Below are 19,812 nucleotides of genomic sequence, written 5' to 3'. Positions count from 1 at the left end.
ACTCAAGTTAAAGTTAAAAGTGCTATGGGTTCTGCCACATCTTCAAGTGAAGTCATATTTCATATAATTAAAATTAGCATTTGATTTATTTAGTTTTATCTAAATACTTTCTTTTTTGCTTTTATGTTTCTTTTAGTTCCAGTGTAGTTAACATACAGTGTTATATGGTTCCGATGTACAATATAGTGACCCAACCGTTCCATCTATTACTCAGTGCTCATCAAGATAAGTGTACTTTCAATCTCAATCACCTGTTTGACCCATTCCCCACCCACCTCCCCTCTGGTAACCATCTGTTTGTTCTCTATAGTTTAGAGTCTGTTTTTGGTTTGTCTCTCTCTCTCTTCTTTTTTTGTCCATTTGTTTTGTGTCTTAAATTCCACATATGAGTGAAATCGTATGGTATTTATCTTTCTCTGATTGACTTACTTCACTTAGCATTATACTCTCTGGGTCCATCCATGTTGCTTCAACTTGCCTAAATATTTTCTTATATTCACATAGAGCATCACAGGTTACATATATGGTAACCATGTACAGCTCCCAGCTGCCAGCATGACTTCCCCATAATTGCCTCTTCCCCAGTCCATTTGTCTTCATTGAAATTGCTGTATTGCTCAGATATTTTTTTTCCTTTGAAGCTTTTATATAACCAATATACATGTTTAATTTTACCCATTCAATACTTTCCAAGCATTTTCCTGGCATAGCTCCTAAGTAACTGTAACAGGCTATGTGCTGTATTCCTGGTTTTAAAGTGGTCTTTTTTAAATTAAATATAATATTTTTTAAAAAAAGAGTTCAACTTAAATCCAGTGGTGTTATAAAGTGGCTATATAAAGATATTCTCCTCACAAAGAAATAAATTTTGCATCCTCTCACAGACTGATGGTTATTATATGTCAAAATATGTCTGGATTTTGAAACAAAAATGAAATATTTAATCAGAATGCGAGTCTAAGGAAAGAATCCATTTATCTATACTATATGGTAACAGAATTAATGCTTATTAATGACAAAGTCTATGTCATAAAGGTTGTAATATAATTGAATTTATGCTAACTTGATGCATAAAATGCAATTGAATATTTTTGGATAATAATAATGATAGAACTACAGGTTTTATATATATATATATATATATAACTATGTTATATATATATATAATCAGGGATAAAATAGCTTTACTAATGCAATGTATTTATGGGATAGATAATATAATATAATATAATATAATACTGGGCATATTATAAATTGTTTAAGTCATATTATGGATGTTAATGCAATAATCAAAGGGATTTACTTTGTTCTGGAAATGATCTTAAAAAGGAAAACAAAAATTAGCACACATAATTTGCCAATAGAGAATTAGAAAATATAATTATATCATGTTTGAAAAAGAACCAGGATCTCTCTGTATCTTTAAGATAATTTTCAGGGCACCTGGGTGGCTCAGTTGGTTGGGCGACTGCCTTCGGCTCAGGTCATGATCCTGGAGTCCCTGGATCGAGTCCCACATCGGGCTCCCTGCTCAGCGAGGAGCCTGCTTCTCCCTCTGACCCTCCCCCCTCTCATGTACTCTCTCTCTCTCTCATTCTCGCTCTCTCAAATAAATAAATAAATCTTTAAAAAAAAAAAAAGATAATTTTGCATAATCCTCTAAATTTTGACATTAGTTTTTAAACTAAATTATAAGAAATAAGACAAAACACACATAAAATGATTTGGCAAGGACAATAATGCTTTATATTGATTTACATATTGCAACTTCACGTCATATTTCTATAGAAATAAGAAAACTTATTTGCCAAAATACCAAAGAATTCAGTTATTCTTTTTTTCATTTAATAAATATTTGTGCATCACCATATCAGATATTAACATATTTCTCAAGAAGTTCTCAGTCTGTTAGGGAAGAAGATTCAGTATGAGAAATAATATTCATTGAGTGCTTACTATACTTCAAGAATGATGCTTGGTTTTTTCATGTTTGATTTTCTGTTTGAAATGTAACTCACATTTTGATGTTGAATTCCTAATACAATGTGGTAAATGATACATTATGATACTACATTTAGAGATGAGTGGTAAAAGATACTTTGGGACAGAAGGAGACAAATAAGCTTCTACTTTAGGTAATCATGAAACACTCAAAAGAGGAGGTAAATTTATGTTGAGTCTTTCAGTAGTAAAATAATTTTGTCAACTTGAGAGAGAATTTGTGAATTATTCCAGATATAGAGATTCAGTGTTTTGCAAACTTATGTGTGAATGGTAAGACATGCAGTTTGAATGCAAAACTGAATTCATATCGTATTAATAGAGAGGGCTAGAGCTTATTAAGGAGATTTGTTAAATACTGGTCTGTTCCAGTTAGAACTGATTTAAAATAAAAACCCCAAATAAGCAGTCCTCCAAAGTAAAATCACATTAGCTGTATTGATGGCTTAAGTTGTTCTTCTAATGCAATTTATTCAAAACCCAGAATAAGGACTGTAAGTTTCAATTGATTTTTGGAAATATCATACAGGTTTGGAACATTAAAAGAGAAGAGTTTTATGGCACTTTAAAAATTATTTTTTATTATGACTCACAAACTACAATTTAAAAATAGCATTTCATAAAGTTTTCCTAAAAATAAGTGACAGTTGTGGCTTAGGAAAAGATATGCCGTTACTGAATGCTACTCCTGGATTTGTCATCTTTGTTTTGCTTTGTTTATTTTTTTAATATGGAGCATTAAATATAACTTGAGGATTATGCTTGCTAACTGAAGGACTATACAGCATTTGTAAGCCACTAGGATTGTGAAGTGGCAGGAACTGATGAGGGATATAACTATCTTAAACCTTGCCTGACAATCTCCCAAATAATGGGATTTGTCCCAACTATAACAATCTGATTGACAAACCTGGTGTTAGGCTTTTGAATGACACTCAGCACAATGTCTTTAATCAATTCGCAGCATAGTTGGTTTCTTACACATATGCTAAGACTTTATTTTTTGTTATTTTTTATTTGTTTTCTGAGGCTTTACTTGGTAAAAATGTGTGAAAACTCCTACCCCAAATTTTCTGTTTTTAAAACATCTTTAGTTAAAATGTATACATTTTTTTTAATGATACATATGGTTAAAAACTGAAGCTACATGGGTATTATACCATGAAGTTACTAAACATCATCATAGATTGATAACCTACTCGTCTGTTGAAACTAATGTTGGCTCCAATTTCATCACTATGAAAAAGACTTTGCTTCTGGGAATGCTTTTTTGCATTTGATCCTTACAGTAATTCCTTAACAGAATTTTCAACTCCCAGGTAAGGTCAGTTGGTAATGCAACCATCTGTAATGCCAACTACTTTGTGGAACAAAAAAATACTTCCCAGTCAGTTGATATGGCAATAGATAGTGATTTAATAAAACAAATATTCAGAAGGCCATCATTTTGAGTGCTGAACAAAGTACCAGCTCATGCCTTGGGAAGAGGAGGAAGGTAGAGATGGCGGGTGTGTGTGTGGGGGGGCAGTTCCTGATGTGTGTGTGCATGTGTGCGTGATAAATCAATGAAACAGTTTTCATTCTACATCAGTAATAAGTACTCTTACAAAATTATTACATGTTACTGTGTGTGTGTGTGTGTGTTTGCATTACACCATTTTCTCCTACAAACCAATAATATTTCCATGTATTTTTCTTTGCTTTCTATGTTCAGATTTTCCTTGGATCGCCATACTGACCTTGACAGGATTTTTAACATACATTCTGGAAATGGATCCCTTTATACATCAAAGCCACTTGACCGTGAACTATCTCAATGGCACAATCTTACTGTTATAGCTGCTGAAATCAGTAAGATGAATTTTATGTATATAATATTTAACATATATTAGGTTTTATTTCATATTAAAATAATTTATTCTCATTATACACATGAATTGTAATTTTAATCTGTTTTTAAAAGTCTTCAAACTAATACTACAATATATATTAACTAACTTGAATTTAAATAAAATCTTGAAGAAAAAGAATAAAGCATTGATTTCAAGCAAAAAAAAAAAAGGCTTTTCAACACCTATAATTCTTTTCAATGGTTTCTTTTTTTTTTTTTTTTAAGATTTTATTTATTTATTTGACAGAGAAAGACACAGCGAGAGAGGGAACACAAACAGGGAGTGGGAGAGGGAGAAGCAGACTCCCTGCCGAGCAGGGAGCCCGATGCGGGACTCGATCCAGGGACTCCAGGATCATGACCTGAGCCGAAGGCAGTCGCTTAACCAACTGAGCCACCCAGGCGCCCTCTTTTCAATGGTTTCTATATATACTGAGGGATAGTTATAGGTATCCCAAATCAACATTTAATATTGACTAATAAAAATTATCTAGAATTGGGCACTAAAGATATCCTCTTTTGGGGAAAAATAAATGCATTAGATTTATTACATGGACACTATAATTTAAAATCTATGCTAAATGGTGGGTGCACACCATTTAACAACAAACATGTATGTAGGTATCATTTCTTCCTTTTTACAGATGAGGAAACCAAGGTATTGTAATAATAGTTAACATTAAGCACTCTATGCCAGGTATTATCCTAAGAATTTTATATTAATTTTCTTCTAGTAATATTTTTATTGACCTTATTTAACAGAGAAGGAACTAAGGCTCCAGAGGTTTTGGTAACTTGCCCGAAGTCACAATGCCAGAATTAGTAAAACTGAGATTTAAAACTAGTCATTCTGTTTCTAGATCCAGTACTTAATTCTACATCTAATTTACAAAATTTCATATAAGTAATAACAGGCAAAGCCAGTATTCAAAATCATATCTGTCTCTAATTGCAAAGTTTCTTGCCCATTCACAGGACTTGCGACGTAATTTGTGGAGCCCATTATAAAATAAAACGTCAGACCTCTTGTTAAAAAATGATTAAGACGGGGCGCCTGGGTGGCTCAGTCGTTAAGCGTCTGCCTTCGGCTCAGGTCATGATCCCAGAGTCCTGGGATCGAGCCCCACATCGGGCTCCCTGCTCAGCGGGAAGCCTGCTTCTCCCTCTCCCACTCCCCATGCTTGTGTTCCCCCTCTCGCTGTGTCTTTCTCTCTCTGTCAAATAAATAAAGAAAATCTTTAAAAAAAAAAATGATTAAGACATTTAACGTGGCAACAGTAGAGCCTTAAAATAAGCATGGGGCCCTTCTTAGAGTGAGGCCCGGTACAATTACACATGCCTATGAAGCCCCTTTGTCCACTCATGCAAACGTGTTCATGGTCTCTAATTTCTGTACTGTGATTTACTGGGTAAAGCAACTCTATTTTTAAAAGAAGCATTAATTAGGGACTGAATCATGGTGAAAAACTAAGCCTATAAATCCCAGACCTAAAATACGAAGCTGAATCCACAAACACCTATCAGGGTCAAATCATTTGAAGTGACCATTTCAGGATTTGGAAGGCAGAGCAATGGGGCCAAATCGCCAAAAGTCTCAGAAGGATGGAATGAGGCTGGATGGATCATTAACAATGAATTCAAAACTTCAGGATAAAATAGTAGACTTAGCTTTCTCCTTAAATCTGGCTCCGAAATACAGATTAACTCCACCATCCAAATGACCCAGTTTTTCCATAGTGAGTTATAAATGGCTGTGCCTTTTAAGGCCAACTGAAGATTTTTTTGAGTTTTTCTTTTAAGGAAAGCTTCTATTTCTATTATCCGTTTCCACATCACCACAGTTAGATGTGCCTCACAGGGTCCAATCTGATCATTCCAGAATCATGGTTGTTTGTGCTCTCTGCTTGATTCAAGATCCTAATTCAAGCCTAATGAGTTAGGAATTGCCTTTTCCATTTCAGATACTTTGAGAAATTTAAGTTCTAAAGCTAGCTGAAGTAATTACAATTCTGTAAAAAGCTAAGCCAATTATGTTCTTTTTAAGAACTAAACCTATTTTTTGCCCTTAAGTGAAATCAATTTATGGAGTAACTGCTGGAAATGCCTACCTGCCAAGCCACAAGCAGTCAGAGGCCCATTATGCTGGCCTGGGTATTAAATGGATAAGGGAGAGAGGGAAACAGCATATAGGAAATTGTTTTTACTAGATTTTAAGCACTGGGTTTGTGATAAGTGTGCATTACACCAAGCCCTAAGCAGGGCAGAACGACGTTTAAATGTACTTCTTACAAATGTGTTTTCAAGCCCTGCCTCTAACAGTTTAATTCTACATTCCACAGCAGTATATCACATCATATGGCAAGTACTACCTCAGGTAATTATTTAGTGCATTATACCATGAAATAACCTCTCTTTTTCTTCTTCAAAAATATTTTTTAAATGCCATTTGGAAAATAAAAAATCTAAAATGAAGGTCATAATTGGGTCTTAGAAATCCATTGTAGAAACTAATGAGTTCCTCTCACCACATCTGAAAACTTTACTGTAATCATTGCAATACAGTCTGAGAACAGTAGAGCAAAGCTTATGACCAAAGAACTCCATTATCTATACTTAGTCCTTGAGAGTGGAAATTCTTGCCCTAAGCAGGTAGAAAAGATACATCTTTCTAAAGGCTAGGATTTCTAGAAAACCATTTAAGCTTTCCTTTTCTTGGATATGGAAAAGACTGTGAATACATCGGAATGCTTTCACATTATAAGATCCTTTATTGCTGATACATTCTTGCTATAGACGATTGTGCCTGGATGACTCTGAGAATCAGGTGGTAAATATGCCAACTACCATTCCATATGATGCTTCTTGGAATGCTTTATGTTTTTACTTGTACATGAGCTGCGACATCTACCAGTAAAAAGATTAATGTAGGCACTGTTGTTTGAATAGTTGACTCTAGGCCTGATGTTATACAAACACATTTATCCTTGTGGATTTAGCTTTTGATTTGAAGACTTTTTGAGCCATCTGTAAAGAAGCTGAGAATCTTCATTTTGTGTCAGGGAACGGACTGACAGTGCAGTATTTTAGATCTGATATTGCTCTGATATTGTTCTACCTCTCTTGACTTCCAACAAGAGTTATATTTATGTCAAGACTATTGAAAGAAAATATTTTGCTATGTCCACTAACTATATTAGATGAAAAGCTCTTGCTAGAAAATATGGAAGAATCATACCTTCCCATTCATACCCATAGCAATGCGTAGCTCTAGGTAAGTTGTGGATTCATTTGTAGGTGAACCCTTTGTAGGTGAACTCTGGCTACTTGCAAATGGTTTAGGACTAGGGGAGGTAGGAAAAGAGTGGGATAGATTTTTTTTTTCTCCTTTCTCCACTGCTCCCCAAATGTAGTCCTCTTCAGACCTGTATGAACTGTAGGGAAACTAGTTAATATATATATATATATATTTTTTTTTATTGTGTGAGAGCTTTGTGTGGAGCAACATAGCATAAGCTGTCAAGTAATGTAAGAAAATGAAAAAAGGTATCACGGTGATAATAAAGATGATCTTAATAGTTGACATGTATTGAGTGCTTACCAACAAACTAATACTTTGATAATAGCTTTTGATAGCTCTCATGCATTAACTGACCTAATTTTTCAAATAACTCCATAGATTAGAAGTTCTATTTTGATTTCTATTGGGTAAATTAAGGCATTAGAGAGATGGAGTAAATGGGCCGAAGGCACACAATGAGTGAATGGCGAATCTGGGAATCCAAGCAGCTCTGTTCTATTCCAGGGTCTGGACTCTACAACCACCTGACATAGGAAGAAGTGAACAATAGGCAGCAATGCATTAGCAAATGGGAAATCAGAACCTGAGAATGGAAGGCACATGGGTGAAAAAGACTGAGTAAGACTGGAAAGGAGTGTTAAAGAGAGGATGCCTTTCAAAGTTTCTCTTGAAAAAAAGAAGGCAGATAAATACTCTTCGCATGGATTTAGAATTCTATCTGCCTTCCTTCATACGACTCAACCTTGTAAACGTCCCTGCTGAGTAATCAGTTCTTCCATATTATTTTTAAAAGTGCTGACTCCATTATTTTAGTAACATTATAATTACCTGGAGAGAAAGGAGGAGAAATAAATTATTTTGCATAATAATATCCTCCCTATCTGTACATGGCGATATTTTTTACCCTTGTATTTGAAAATTATATAGATAAAATTAGAAAGTCAGATACATTTCACAAAGACAAATAGTATGATCCATAACCCATGTTAGTAGAGGCCATTTAATAAGATTGCTATTGCCCCTCACTTCATCTGTTATTTGTTTTATTTTGCTTTGTTTTTAGCTAATTACCTCCTTTTCCCTTTTCTATTGATCTTCAGTTTGACTTTCCTGAAGTCCACACAGAAGTTGAACTACCAAAGACTAAGATTTTGATATCACAAAGGTTGATAAATATCAACTGAATTAAAGATGTCAAAACACTCTCAGATACCAATACTAGTGCCTAGAAAGGCCCATTTGTGAGAAAATGCAATTTTGACTAATACAAGGGTGTTACCCAAGGCTAAGCTAAATAGACATTCATATTTTAAAATTCCACTTACAAATCAAGACAATTTTTAATGCATATTTTTATGTGAAAACTTTGATGCTCTTGATTTTAGAATTTGTAGCAAAAAAATCATAATTATTATACTATATGTTACTATTGAGCTAATTTTGTTATACAAAATTGAGCCTGGATTGTTGAAATGGTACCAGTGACAATTAATGAAACATTCAAGTGCTTATATTTTCCTGTAAATTTCCACCCAACTTGTAAAACTAGTAGCTATATATTAAAATTTCCAAAAGGGGAGTTCGGAGTAGCTATTGGAACACATTTTCGCTATTAAAATAGTCAGGAGGGTAAGTTGTAATATAACAACTACCACTTAGGAGTTAATGACCATGGGCAAGTTAATAGTTTATTTAAAATTATTTCTTCATCCAAAAACTCAGTAAAGCTTAATATAATACTGCATGACAAAGATTTAATAAATATTTGTTCTTATTTTACATATTTGGACCAAGGACGCAAATACAATATGAACTCAATTACACTGGATTGTGCTCTTATTTTAAGAAGATTTTCCAAAATAATAGTAGTTCTCTGGAGGCCAATAATAACTGAATTTATAACTACTTAATTAGACTCTGTAGTAATTTTCTTTATTGTATTTGCTCATTATGTTGGCAGTTTGAACGCGATGCTTATTTTTATGTGAGCACTTAATATCCACAAGATGCTTATATAAATGAAATCTGGTGCACAAATGTGTCTTCCTAAACAAATTTTTCCTTTGCCTTTTCTAGACAATCCCAAAGAGATGACTCGCGTGGCTGTTTTTGTGAGGATTTTGGATGTTAACGACAATGCCCCACAATTTGCTGTGTTCTATGATACTTTTGTATGTGAAAACGCGAGACCAGGGCAGGTGAGCACCCATAGGACTTAAAACCTTTGGAAAATTTTAACAGCTTGTTAAATGATTTATTTTCCCAATCTTAAGAAGAACAAGTAAACAGGGATAAAAATGCTCATGTAAGTCCCAGTCATATAATTAAAAAAAAAAAAGGCTGATATTTTTAGGGTTCTAAATGACACTGTAGCATGTCTCACATTTCTTTTGTGAAGTTCTAATGAAAATATAAGATTTTATTGTTGCCACAACAATTAAGGCGTAAGAAGAAATAACTTTCACTTTTTAAATTTTCACAAACAAAACCGGGGCGGGGGGAAAACAAACCTCTGCTGTTTCTCTAGGTAAATATTGATACCTGCTAGAAGAGATGGGAGATGGAAGTTAGGAGAAACAGGGCAACAGATTCAATGGATCAGTGAAAGAGTGCATCAATATTCCAATGTATGCAAATGATTTCAAAGCAGGACCACAGGATTCACTCCTTAAATTTATACTTCTATTTCATCATTATAGCAACACTTAGAGTGCTTAATGACTTAGGTTTTGTCCTTTAAAACATTCTTCCTACATCAGCTTTGTTTATAACTCTTTAAGTCTTTTCCTCAGTGGACTCATTTTGTTGTTTGAAAAGCTCCAGTGTATGTGGCTGAAAGAAATGCTCGTAATTGGTTTGAGTGCTATCTGCACAGAAAGAAGCTGCATGTTATAAATAATAATTGGGAATCAAATGTGTTTTATTAAAGAAAGAGTAGCCATCACAAAACCGCATTGTGTTTTGACATCATTTGATGCTCTTTATAAACATCAATGTCGTTGTTACATTTTTATGCAAATTACATTGTGGGATAACACAAATTCTTCCTTCTGAAGATTCTAACAGGAATTCAATAGCCTGTCTATTGTTTGAAATGGAGAAATTGCTGCAATTGGATTCATTTTTTTTTATTTGAAAATGTTATGGAAATGTTTAATTTGGAATATTTAAATGACAAAGCAACTTCCGACCTACTTCGTCACGAAACCTTGTTTGCCCTGAAAATACCATTCCAAATAGTCCTCTGCTTGGCAGGCTCAGCATGATATAAGTTGAAGCCTTTTCTCTAAGAGATAAATTACCCGCTTTACAACTGCCGCATGCATAGCTTCCTCTATGGTTATTCTATTTGATTTTCAAGAGGTATCTTTTCAGAGCATTTGAGTCATTTTAAATACTGATTTCCAAATGTATTCACAATATACCAAATAAGGGATTGTGTTTTTTTTTTTTTCCTTATGCCTCTTTAAAAAAAAGAAACTAAACTAAATCTGGTTCAGTAACTTTATATTTTTTGGATTTTAAAAACCAGTTGGCATATTGCAGGAAAATAATAAAATCAAAGACAATTTTAATTTAAAAAGTAGCCTTTTGACAAACTTGATAGGAACAACATGATTAGTAATTTTTGTCTAATTGGCTGAATGTGCAATAGCCTCCCATAGTAGCTATTTTTAATAAGATCAGTTTGTTAAATGTCATTTTGGTCTCTTGGCTGATAAATGGTCGCTTAAACTAAACTGTTACGTACTCAGTGATGGAATTCTAGATTACAGCAGCCCAGCAGGCAAAACCAAGGTGGTTATTTGGAAAAGTCCTTCACTGAACCTTCCTTGAGATTTATTTGTTAACTCTTGTCTCCCCTCCTTCTAGGAAAGTAGGAGCTTGTTAGGACTTCTGGGTGTAATTTAGTTATTTATAGAGTATTTCTTTTTTTTTTTTTTTTTAATTTATAGAGTATTTCAAGCCACGCAATTCTCCTCTGAATTAAGTACTGTTTTAAAACAGCACTGAACATAATAAAATAAATAAATAAATAAATAAATAAATAAATAAATAAATAAATAAATAAAGTAGCACTTCGAACAAGGACATAGGAAATGATTCCATCTATTTGTATGGACAAAATGAGAGGACAGATAAAGTTAATTGCCACCCCCTCTTCCTTTTCTGCCTCTTCCCTTCTCTAAAGTTAGAAGACTTTCCTCCTTGGAAAAGATGCAACTTAAAATTGATGTAAATTAATAGTCACCTCTTGTGCCTGAACTAGGCTACCTTACTCCCCATCTTTTCCACCTCAGAAAGAGTCCCTTGGGAAAGGAGAGGAGAGAAGACTGGCTGTTTCATTTTTCTTTCATTTTCCATCATGCATGCCTCACTCCTTCAGTCAATAAAGCATATTTTAATAATTTTAAATCTTTATGGGAAGGAAATAGTATTTCAGTCTCACAGATTTCCCAGAGAATCTCCCCAGGGAGGACTGCTGCTTGTATTTACCTGAAGATAGTATCTAAGCTCTAGGCCTTTGTCAGACCCCAAATATCCCTTTACATATTTCCATGGAACAATGTGGAGTTACTTACCTAACTGCTACTCTTCCCACTGCAAAACCTAAAGCATTAAAACTTAGTGACCAGTTTTCTCACTTAAATATCTCAAAATCCATTTGTCATCCCACATGCCATCATGGTAACATCACTGAAAAAGCCCTCAAGTTGATTTGAGATTATTTTAGAACAGCCTAGTAAAAATATGAACCAATTATATAACAGCTAAGAAGATAAAATATAAATGACTTATCTGGGTCTATTCTTCATATGCTCAAAATGAATACTGGACATCACCAGTGTGTTTTTTTTTTTTCCTCCATAATTGTGACAACTTATTTTATTGGAAATGAGTCAAAATGAACTTGTGTCCAGTAGGAATAAAATAGCGAGTGCTTATATAGAGAGACCAGGGAGGTGGTTTTATCTCCTTCATGTTGCCAACTTCTGATTTCTATTTTAACACATACTTATATGTATATGGTATATGTACATATGTATATATGTACATACCCATATGTATGTGGTATATATACCAAAACAAATAAACAAACATATACCAAAACAAAATACACTTGATTCTTGAACAATGCAGGGTTTATTTCTTTTATAACACTTAAAGAAAATATATCAGTGAATCACTAATTTTGAAACCAACAATGCTATAATCTTTTATTCAAATAACATTTTAATTAAGAATTTTTGTGTAAACCATTATAACTTCTTATAGATATATGCAAAGATGTGGCCATTTTGTTCTCTGAAATGTATTATTTTGGTTCATAAAAATAAACTGAAATTGTAATTTGTAATCACAGTTGAAAATGCATATTTATTTTGAGACATTATATTTTTTAAAAGACCATTAGCTCTACTTTTAAATTTCTTTCATTTTTATCTATATATATACTGACATATTAATCTTAATGATATATATATATAAACATAGAAGTTTTATTAAGTCTTCTGCCCTTCTTGATGTTTCATTTGTCATTTTCCCTTCAATTTATTCTTATAAATCACTATTTAAAAATAAAAATCTTTTAGACTGCTTGACAAACAAGTCAGTCAAGAATGATTTTGTAACTGAATTGATACCTCTTAAAGGGCATTAGCAAACACTTTTTATACATTTTTCTCTTTAATTCCTTCACATATGCACCATTTTTGGTTTTGTATTGGATGGGTAAGCCATTAGCAATAAATCCTTGCTTTCTATTTAATCTTAAATTACCTCTAAAATTTCATTAAATAGTTATGTTACATTTTAAAATATACTTTAAGATTATTCAAAGTTTAAATGATTTTTTGGGCTGCTTATTCCTAGAGGATAAACATTTATCTTTGTTTGATCCAATTATATTTCTTGTATTATTTTGAAATAAGTGGTTAAAGTTGTAATTAAATAGGGAGTAGCTAAAATTTGTCACATTTTTATTTTTATAAGGTAATTTAAAAGAAAACTAATTGAATACAGAAGAGTTAAAATAACTCCTTAATTTTTTATAATTATGCAATATTTTAAACTTGAAATCTCTTTTCATATCAACAAAACATCAGTAACAAATATTTTCATCAAATATCCACACCCTGTTAAATAAATCAAAGCAGTAAAGCATATTCCTTTTAGTTAAGCATAAATTTGGCCATTTATATAGGTATATAAATTGAACAACTTCTGAAGCTCTCTTGCAATATTAAGATATGCAAAAATTTATATAAAATGTTGTTATACATATAAGCTAAGGACAAATTAGATATATATGCAAAAAAGTACATAGCCGTATGTTTCATATATATTTGTATAATATTGATCATGTATGTTCAAAGAAGTGATCTGATTATAGTAAAAGGTGTTACATTTTATGCTTTGTTCCCAGATAGCTTCTTATATTGTCTCTTACCCTAAAATAAATCAGAGATGATCTTTATAAAATAACCATTTCCCATGGTATACATATAGTGAATTAAAAAAATTAATTTTATTGACAATGCAAGTAAAGTGAACCATTACTATTAAAGTAGATAATAATCCTCAAGTCTTTCCTTTAAAAAGTTTTGCATAGTATTATCTATAAAATCTGTCCATTCTTCGAATAGTTTTCACTTTTGATAAAGAGGAAAGCCATAATCACAATAGTTTTCTAAATTTTTCCTCCATTAGATAAACTTTTCTAGATCAATGTTTAAATATATATGAAATAACCTATTCATGTCAAATGCTGTATCTAAATTAATAAGACTGCAAAGAATATGATATTGTCATTTATTATTTTGAAGCAATGGATAATATGTAGGAGAAATTGAGAAGGAGGGAGAGAAAGGAACAGAGACAGAGAGAAGCAGAGAGGGAAGGAGGGAAAGAAAGAGAGACTTTGTTAAAGTCAAAGTAATAATAAAAAAGATGGAATAAAATAAAGATACATGCACAAGAAAGAAAATCAACTGCCTTTAAATTTAGACAAAATTGAATGTTAAAAAATTACATATTGTAAAGCAGATTATACCCTCAGAAGTTTGATAAATATGCATTTTTCTCTTTTTTGCAGCTAATACAGACTATAAGCGCAGTAGACAAAGATGACCCCTTAGGTGGACAGAAATTTTTCTTCAGTTTAGCTGCTGTCAATCCAAACTTCACAGTACAGGATAATGAAGGTAAATTTTAGAATGCTGTCATTATGATTTCAGGTGACATTAACAAGAGCTGTTCTCCAAAGGAACAATTACTATATGTATTAATTTATTGATCTGTGTTACAAAATGTTGTTTTCATCAGATATTTAATGAGATATTAATTTCTTGCTTCTTTATATATTAATAAGATATACTGTTCATTCTCTTAAATTGCAAAATAATAAAGATGTGAGAGAAGTTTCAATATGAGTACTAATGAAAAGACTGAATCTTGAAAACATTCGAAAGGCTGGAAATAATCAGACACACTGGGTAGAGAAATGAATGATTCAGTGAGACCCTTGTGCAAATTTCAATGAGATTTAGCAGCAACAGATTCACCAAAGCCAAAAAGGCATGGAATATGGGTGAGAAGAAGTATCCATATTAGTCTGTGAGGGGTTTAAGTGCAAAAGCAGTTGCCAGGGCAAGATACACTGTTCTTCTGTGCAATATGTAAATTTTATAATGTCTCTGTGATAAAAGATACTGACATTATATTTCTTGCATTCCCAAAGAGGGCAAAAACGTATTTTAGAGGAAAAAATATGAAAATGCTTACTATTTTGAAAAAGCTGCACAGCTTTATTCTTTGAAAAATATATATGGTAATTATTCTAAAGAAAAGTGTATAGTTAGAGCTGTTTCCCCTTAATAAATTTATGTTTGATTATATCAGTGGATCTTTTGTAAAAAAGGCATACTTGTCTTAGAGTGAGTGTAGATATAGTTATTCTTAAAATACATTTAATAACTACATTGACATATTTATAATACCTTCATAACAATGTATATCCACTGGCAGAGCTAGATTGCTATATCACCTCTAGGTGGCTTTCAGAATATCAGAAAGAAGTTTAAGATAACAGATAGTTTTACATTAACCCAATTATTGTTTGAGGAAACTGCACAAATCAGTTGAAAAGAGGGCATCCACTGGTAACATCTGTATACTAAATCGTAGTTTCTGAAATGTCTCTTTTCCATCCCTCTGAATATCTAAAAAACTGCGATGTGAAAAATTCTCATAGAGTTGGTAGATAAGATACAAGATGTCTAGTTTCATCTGATTATCAGCAAAACAACACCCATCATTTTATTTGCTGAATCTGGCATCCTAAATATAGAACTTAGATTAGACATCCTTCGTACTGATTTGACAATATTATACCGCTTTCTAAGTGCATTTTGTTTTATGTTTTTGTTAAACTGGACCCCAACAAACCACGTCTCAATTTTAAAAAGCAGTAGAGACTTGAAACAGTGTTATCACAGCATTTCACAGTTACTAGGTAAGCACCTCAAGGCTAATCTTAATTAATTTTTGATAAGTAGTGCCATCTTCCTATATTCAGAAGAGTCCCTGATCTTATATGAGTTACTCAAAGCAAGAGTTGAAGCCCTATGAATATAAATTTGAACATGTCACTATATAGAATACCACTAAAGTCAGATGGAATAAACTCAGTATTCCAAAACTCATTATTCCAGAGTGCATAAACTCACTATTTTGTTATTGAGTGCATTTTGAAAAGAAAATCCAATGACATAGACATCACCTTATTGCGCTTCTTGAGGAAATGCCCTTGTGTTTCTCTACATGTTCATCTTAGAAAACGTTAATTTTATGGTATCATTTTTTAAAATTAATTTCCTGCTTCTGTGATACCACACTTGGAGCTTTTGATTCTTAAGATTCCCATGCTTTTCACTAACTTATAGGTCAAAAGTCTAACTGTATGATGACTTTCTGAATATTTAATAAAATGATTTGAATAGAATGGTTAGTTTAGGGTATAGCTTCGTTTTATTCTTCAATATATTAAAAGTATTGTAGACAAGATTTAAAGCCTTTTGAAAAGTTAAAAAAGAATAAGGCAAGAAGTTTCTAAATATACCCATATACCAACATCTGTTGTTTCTTGTGTTGTTGATTTTAGTCATTCTGACAGGTGTGAGGTGATATCTCATTATAGTTTTGATTTGTATTTTCCTGATGATCAGTGATATTGAGCACCTTTTCATGTATCTGTTGGCCATCTGTATGTTTCGTTTGGAACAATGTCTATTCATATCTTCTGCCAACTTTTTAATTGGATTATTTGTTTTTTGTTTTTGTTTTGGAGGGTTATTTGTTTCTTGGATGTTGAGTTTTATAAATTCTTTATATATTTTAGATACTAACCCTTTATTAGATACATCATTTGCAAATATCTTTTCCCATTCCTTAGACAGCCTTTTAGTTTTGTTGACTGTTTCTTTTCGCTGTGTAGAAGCTTTTAATTTTAATGAAGTCCCAATAGTTTTTCTTTGCTTTTGTTTCCTTGGCCTCAGGAGATGTATCTAAAAGGAAGTTGCTATGGCCAGTGTCAAAGAGGTTACTGCCTATGTTCTCCTCTAGGATTTTTATCGTTTCGGGTCTAACTAACATTTAGGTCATTTAGGTCTTTAGTCCATTTTGAATTTATTTTTATGCTTGACATAAAAAAAAAATCCAATTTCATTCTTTTGCATTTTGCTGTCCAGTTTTTCCAACACCATTTGTTGAAGAGACTGTCTTTTTCCCATTGGATGTTCTTTACTGCTTTGTTGAACATTAGTTGACCATATAGTTGTGGGTTCATTTCTGGGTTTTCTATTCTGTTCTATTGATCTATATGTCTGTTTTTGTGCCATACTGTTTAGATCACTATAGCTTTTGCAATATAAGTTGAAGTCCAGAATTATGATGCATCCAGATTTGCTTTGCTTTTTCAAGGTTGCTTTAGCTATTTGGGGTCTTTTGTGGTTCCATACAAATTTAGGATTGTTTGTTCTAGTTGTGGAAAAATGCTGGTGGTATTTTGATAGGGATTGTATTAAATGTGCAGATTGTTTTGGGTACTGTAGACATTTTAACAATATTTGCTCTTCCAATCCAGGAGCATGGAGTGTCTTTCCATTTCTTTGTGTCATCTTCAATTTCTTTTAACAGTGTTTTATACTTCTCAGAGTAGAGGTCTTTCATCTCTTTGGTTAGGTTTATTCCTAGGTATCTTATGATTTTTGAGAATTGATTCCTCAATTTCTTTTTCATTATTGGTATATAGAAATGCAACAGATTTCTGTACATTGATTTTGTATCCTGCAACTTTACTAAATTCCATTATCAGTTCTAGTGGTTTTTTGCTGGAGTCTCTTGGGTTATCCATATAGAGTATCATGTCATCTGCAAATAGTGAAAATTTTACTTCTTCCTTACCGATTTGGAGGCCTTTTATTTCTTTTAGTTGTCTGATTGCTGAGGCTCAGACTTCCAGTACTATGTTAAATAACAATGGCAAGAGTGGACATCCCTGTCTTACTCTTGACCATAGATGAAAAGTGCTGTTTTTCCCCATTAAGGATGATATTAGTTGTGGGTTTTTCATATATGGCCTTTATGATGTTGAGGTATGTTCCCTCTAAACCTACCTTGTTGAGGGTTTTTATCATGAATGAGTGTTGACTGAGGATGTGGAGAAAGGGGAACCCTATTGCACTATTAGTGGGAATGCAGGTTGGTGTAGCCACTCTGGAAAACAGTATGGAGGTTCCTGAAAAAGTTAAAAATAGAAGTATCCTACGATATAGCAATTGCACTACTAGGTATTTACCCAAAGAATACAAAAATACTAATTCAAAGGGATGCACCCTAATGTTTATAGCAGCGTTATCTACAATAGCCAAATTGTGGAAACAGCGCTAGTATCCATCAACTGATGAATGGGTAAAGAAGAGGTGGTATATATATAAAATGGAATATTAGCCACAAAAAAGAATGAAATCTTGGCCATTTGCAATGACATGGGTGGAGCTCCAGAGTATTATGCTAAATAAGCCAGGTAGAGAAAGACAAATACTATATGATTTCATTCATATGTGGAATTCAAGAAACAAAGCAAAGGAGTAAAGGGAAAAAGAAAGAGAGGCAAACCAAGAAATAACCAAGAAATAAACTTTTAACCACAGAGAACAAACTGATGGTTATCAGAGGGGAGGTGGGTGAACAGGTAAAATAGGTGATGGGGATTAAGGAGTGAACTTATGAGGGGCACCAGATGTTGTATGGAAGTGATGAATTACTAAATTCTACACCTGAAATTAATATTACACTGTATGTTAACTAACATATAAATAAAAACTTAAGAAAAAGAAAATAGGAAAAAATATATACCCATATGCATATAAATATTTATTTTAGTGTAAGTTAGAGAATGGAAGAATTATATCCTAATACTTTTTGGAAGATAAGTCAAATTTGAAAAATTATTGGACTAAATTTATTTTTTAAATTTGCTTGTGTACATCATCTATTTTGCTAATCTTCTTTCCTATCTTTTATAGTTAACTGATGTAGTAGAAATAACTTTTTACTAATAATTTAGGAGATTACTGCTTTATGTTCAACCACTATACCTGCCAGAAATGTTCACCTTTTTTTTTTCCTTGTCCTATTTGATTTAGCAATTGGCTGACTCACTCCCTTCCCTACATTAGCATTTTGAACAGGCTTATGGGATTGGCTAAAGAAGACTAAGTGCATTGGACAAACAGAATAGGAAATTGTCATCCAAGTACATATTGATTTTTAAAAAAATATTATGGGCGCCTGGATGGCTCAGTCGGTTAAGCGACTGAGCGCCAGAGTCCTGGGATCAAGCCCTGCATCGGGCTCCCTGCTCAGTGGGAAGCCTACTTCTTCCTCTCCTGCTCCCCCTGCTTGCTCGCTCTCTCACTCTCTTTTTCTGTCAAATAAATAAATTAAAAGAAATAATCTAAATATTGATTATAAGGGTTAGGTGAAATCTTTTTTATTAAAAGCACAACCTCCATTTAAGGATACTGGGTGTTATTAGATTAAAAAAAATATCTGTAGCAATATATTAGTTAGTAGGATGCTTGGGTTTATTAAATCCTTACATCTGCCTGTGCATTTATTAAGTAATCCATATCAATAGTCATCCACCAATACTTTGAGTTATAGATTGTATTCATTTCAATGGGGAGAAATCAAAGTTCAGAAACATTAAATAACTTGCTGGGGCACCAGGGTAGCTCAGTTGGTTGAGCATCCTACGCTTGATTTAAGCTCAGGTCATGATCTGAGAGTTGTGGGATCAAGCCCTGCATTGGGCTCTGTGCTCAGTGTGGAGTCTGCTTGGGATTCTCTCTCTTTCCTCTCCCTCTGCCCCTCCCCCTGCTCACACTCTCTCTTTCAATCTGAAGTAAATAAATAAATAAATAAATAAATAAATAAATAAATAAAATCTTTGAAAGAAAGAAAAAAAGGAAGGAAAAAAGAAAGAAAAAAGGAAGAAGGAAAGAAAGAAAGAAAGAAAGAAAGAAAGAAAGAAAGAAAGAAAGAAAGAAAGAAAGAA

The 19,812-nt window shown here is 32.9% G+C and overlaps 1 protein-coding gene across 2 annotated transcripts in view; it reads left to right on the top strand.

Annotated features, from left to right (window-relative positions):
* LOC118006303 (cadherin-10) overlaps window positions 1-19,812 on the top strand; it is a 113,458-nt gene that overhangs the window by 89,489 nt on the left and 4,157 nt on the right. For both annotated transcript variants that reach the window (XM_034998932.1, XM_034998931.1), the window contains exons 7-9: window positions 3,716-3,852; window positions 9,267-9,388; window positions 14,287-14,395. In XM_034998932.1, the coding sequence (XP_034854823.1) occupies window positions 3,716-3,852; window positions 9,267-9,388; window positions 14,287-14,395 (368 nt within the window). The remainder of the gene's footprint in view (window positions 1-3,715; window positions 3,853-9,266; window positions 9,389-14,286; window positions 14,396-19,812) is intronic.

Source organism: Mirounga leonina, unplaced genomic scaffold (genome assembly GCF_011800145.1).
Source record: "Mirounga leonina isolate KUSES-001 unplaced genomic scaffold, KU_Mleo_1.0 Mir_95, whole genome shotgun sequence".
NCBI lineage: Eukaryota > Metazoa > Chordata > Mammalia > Carnivora > Phocidae > Mirounga > Mirounga leonina.
The sequence above is the reverse complement of the archived record's forward strand: the minus strand, read 5'-3'. Positions and strand labels throughout refer to the sequence as shown.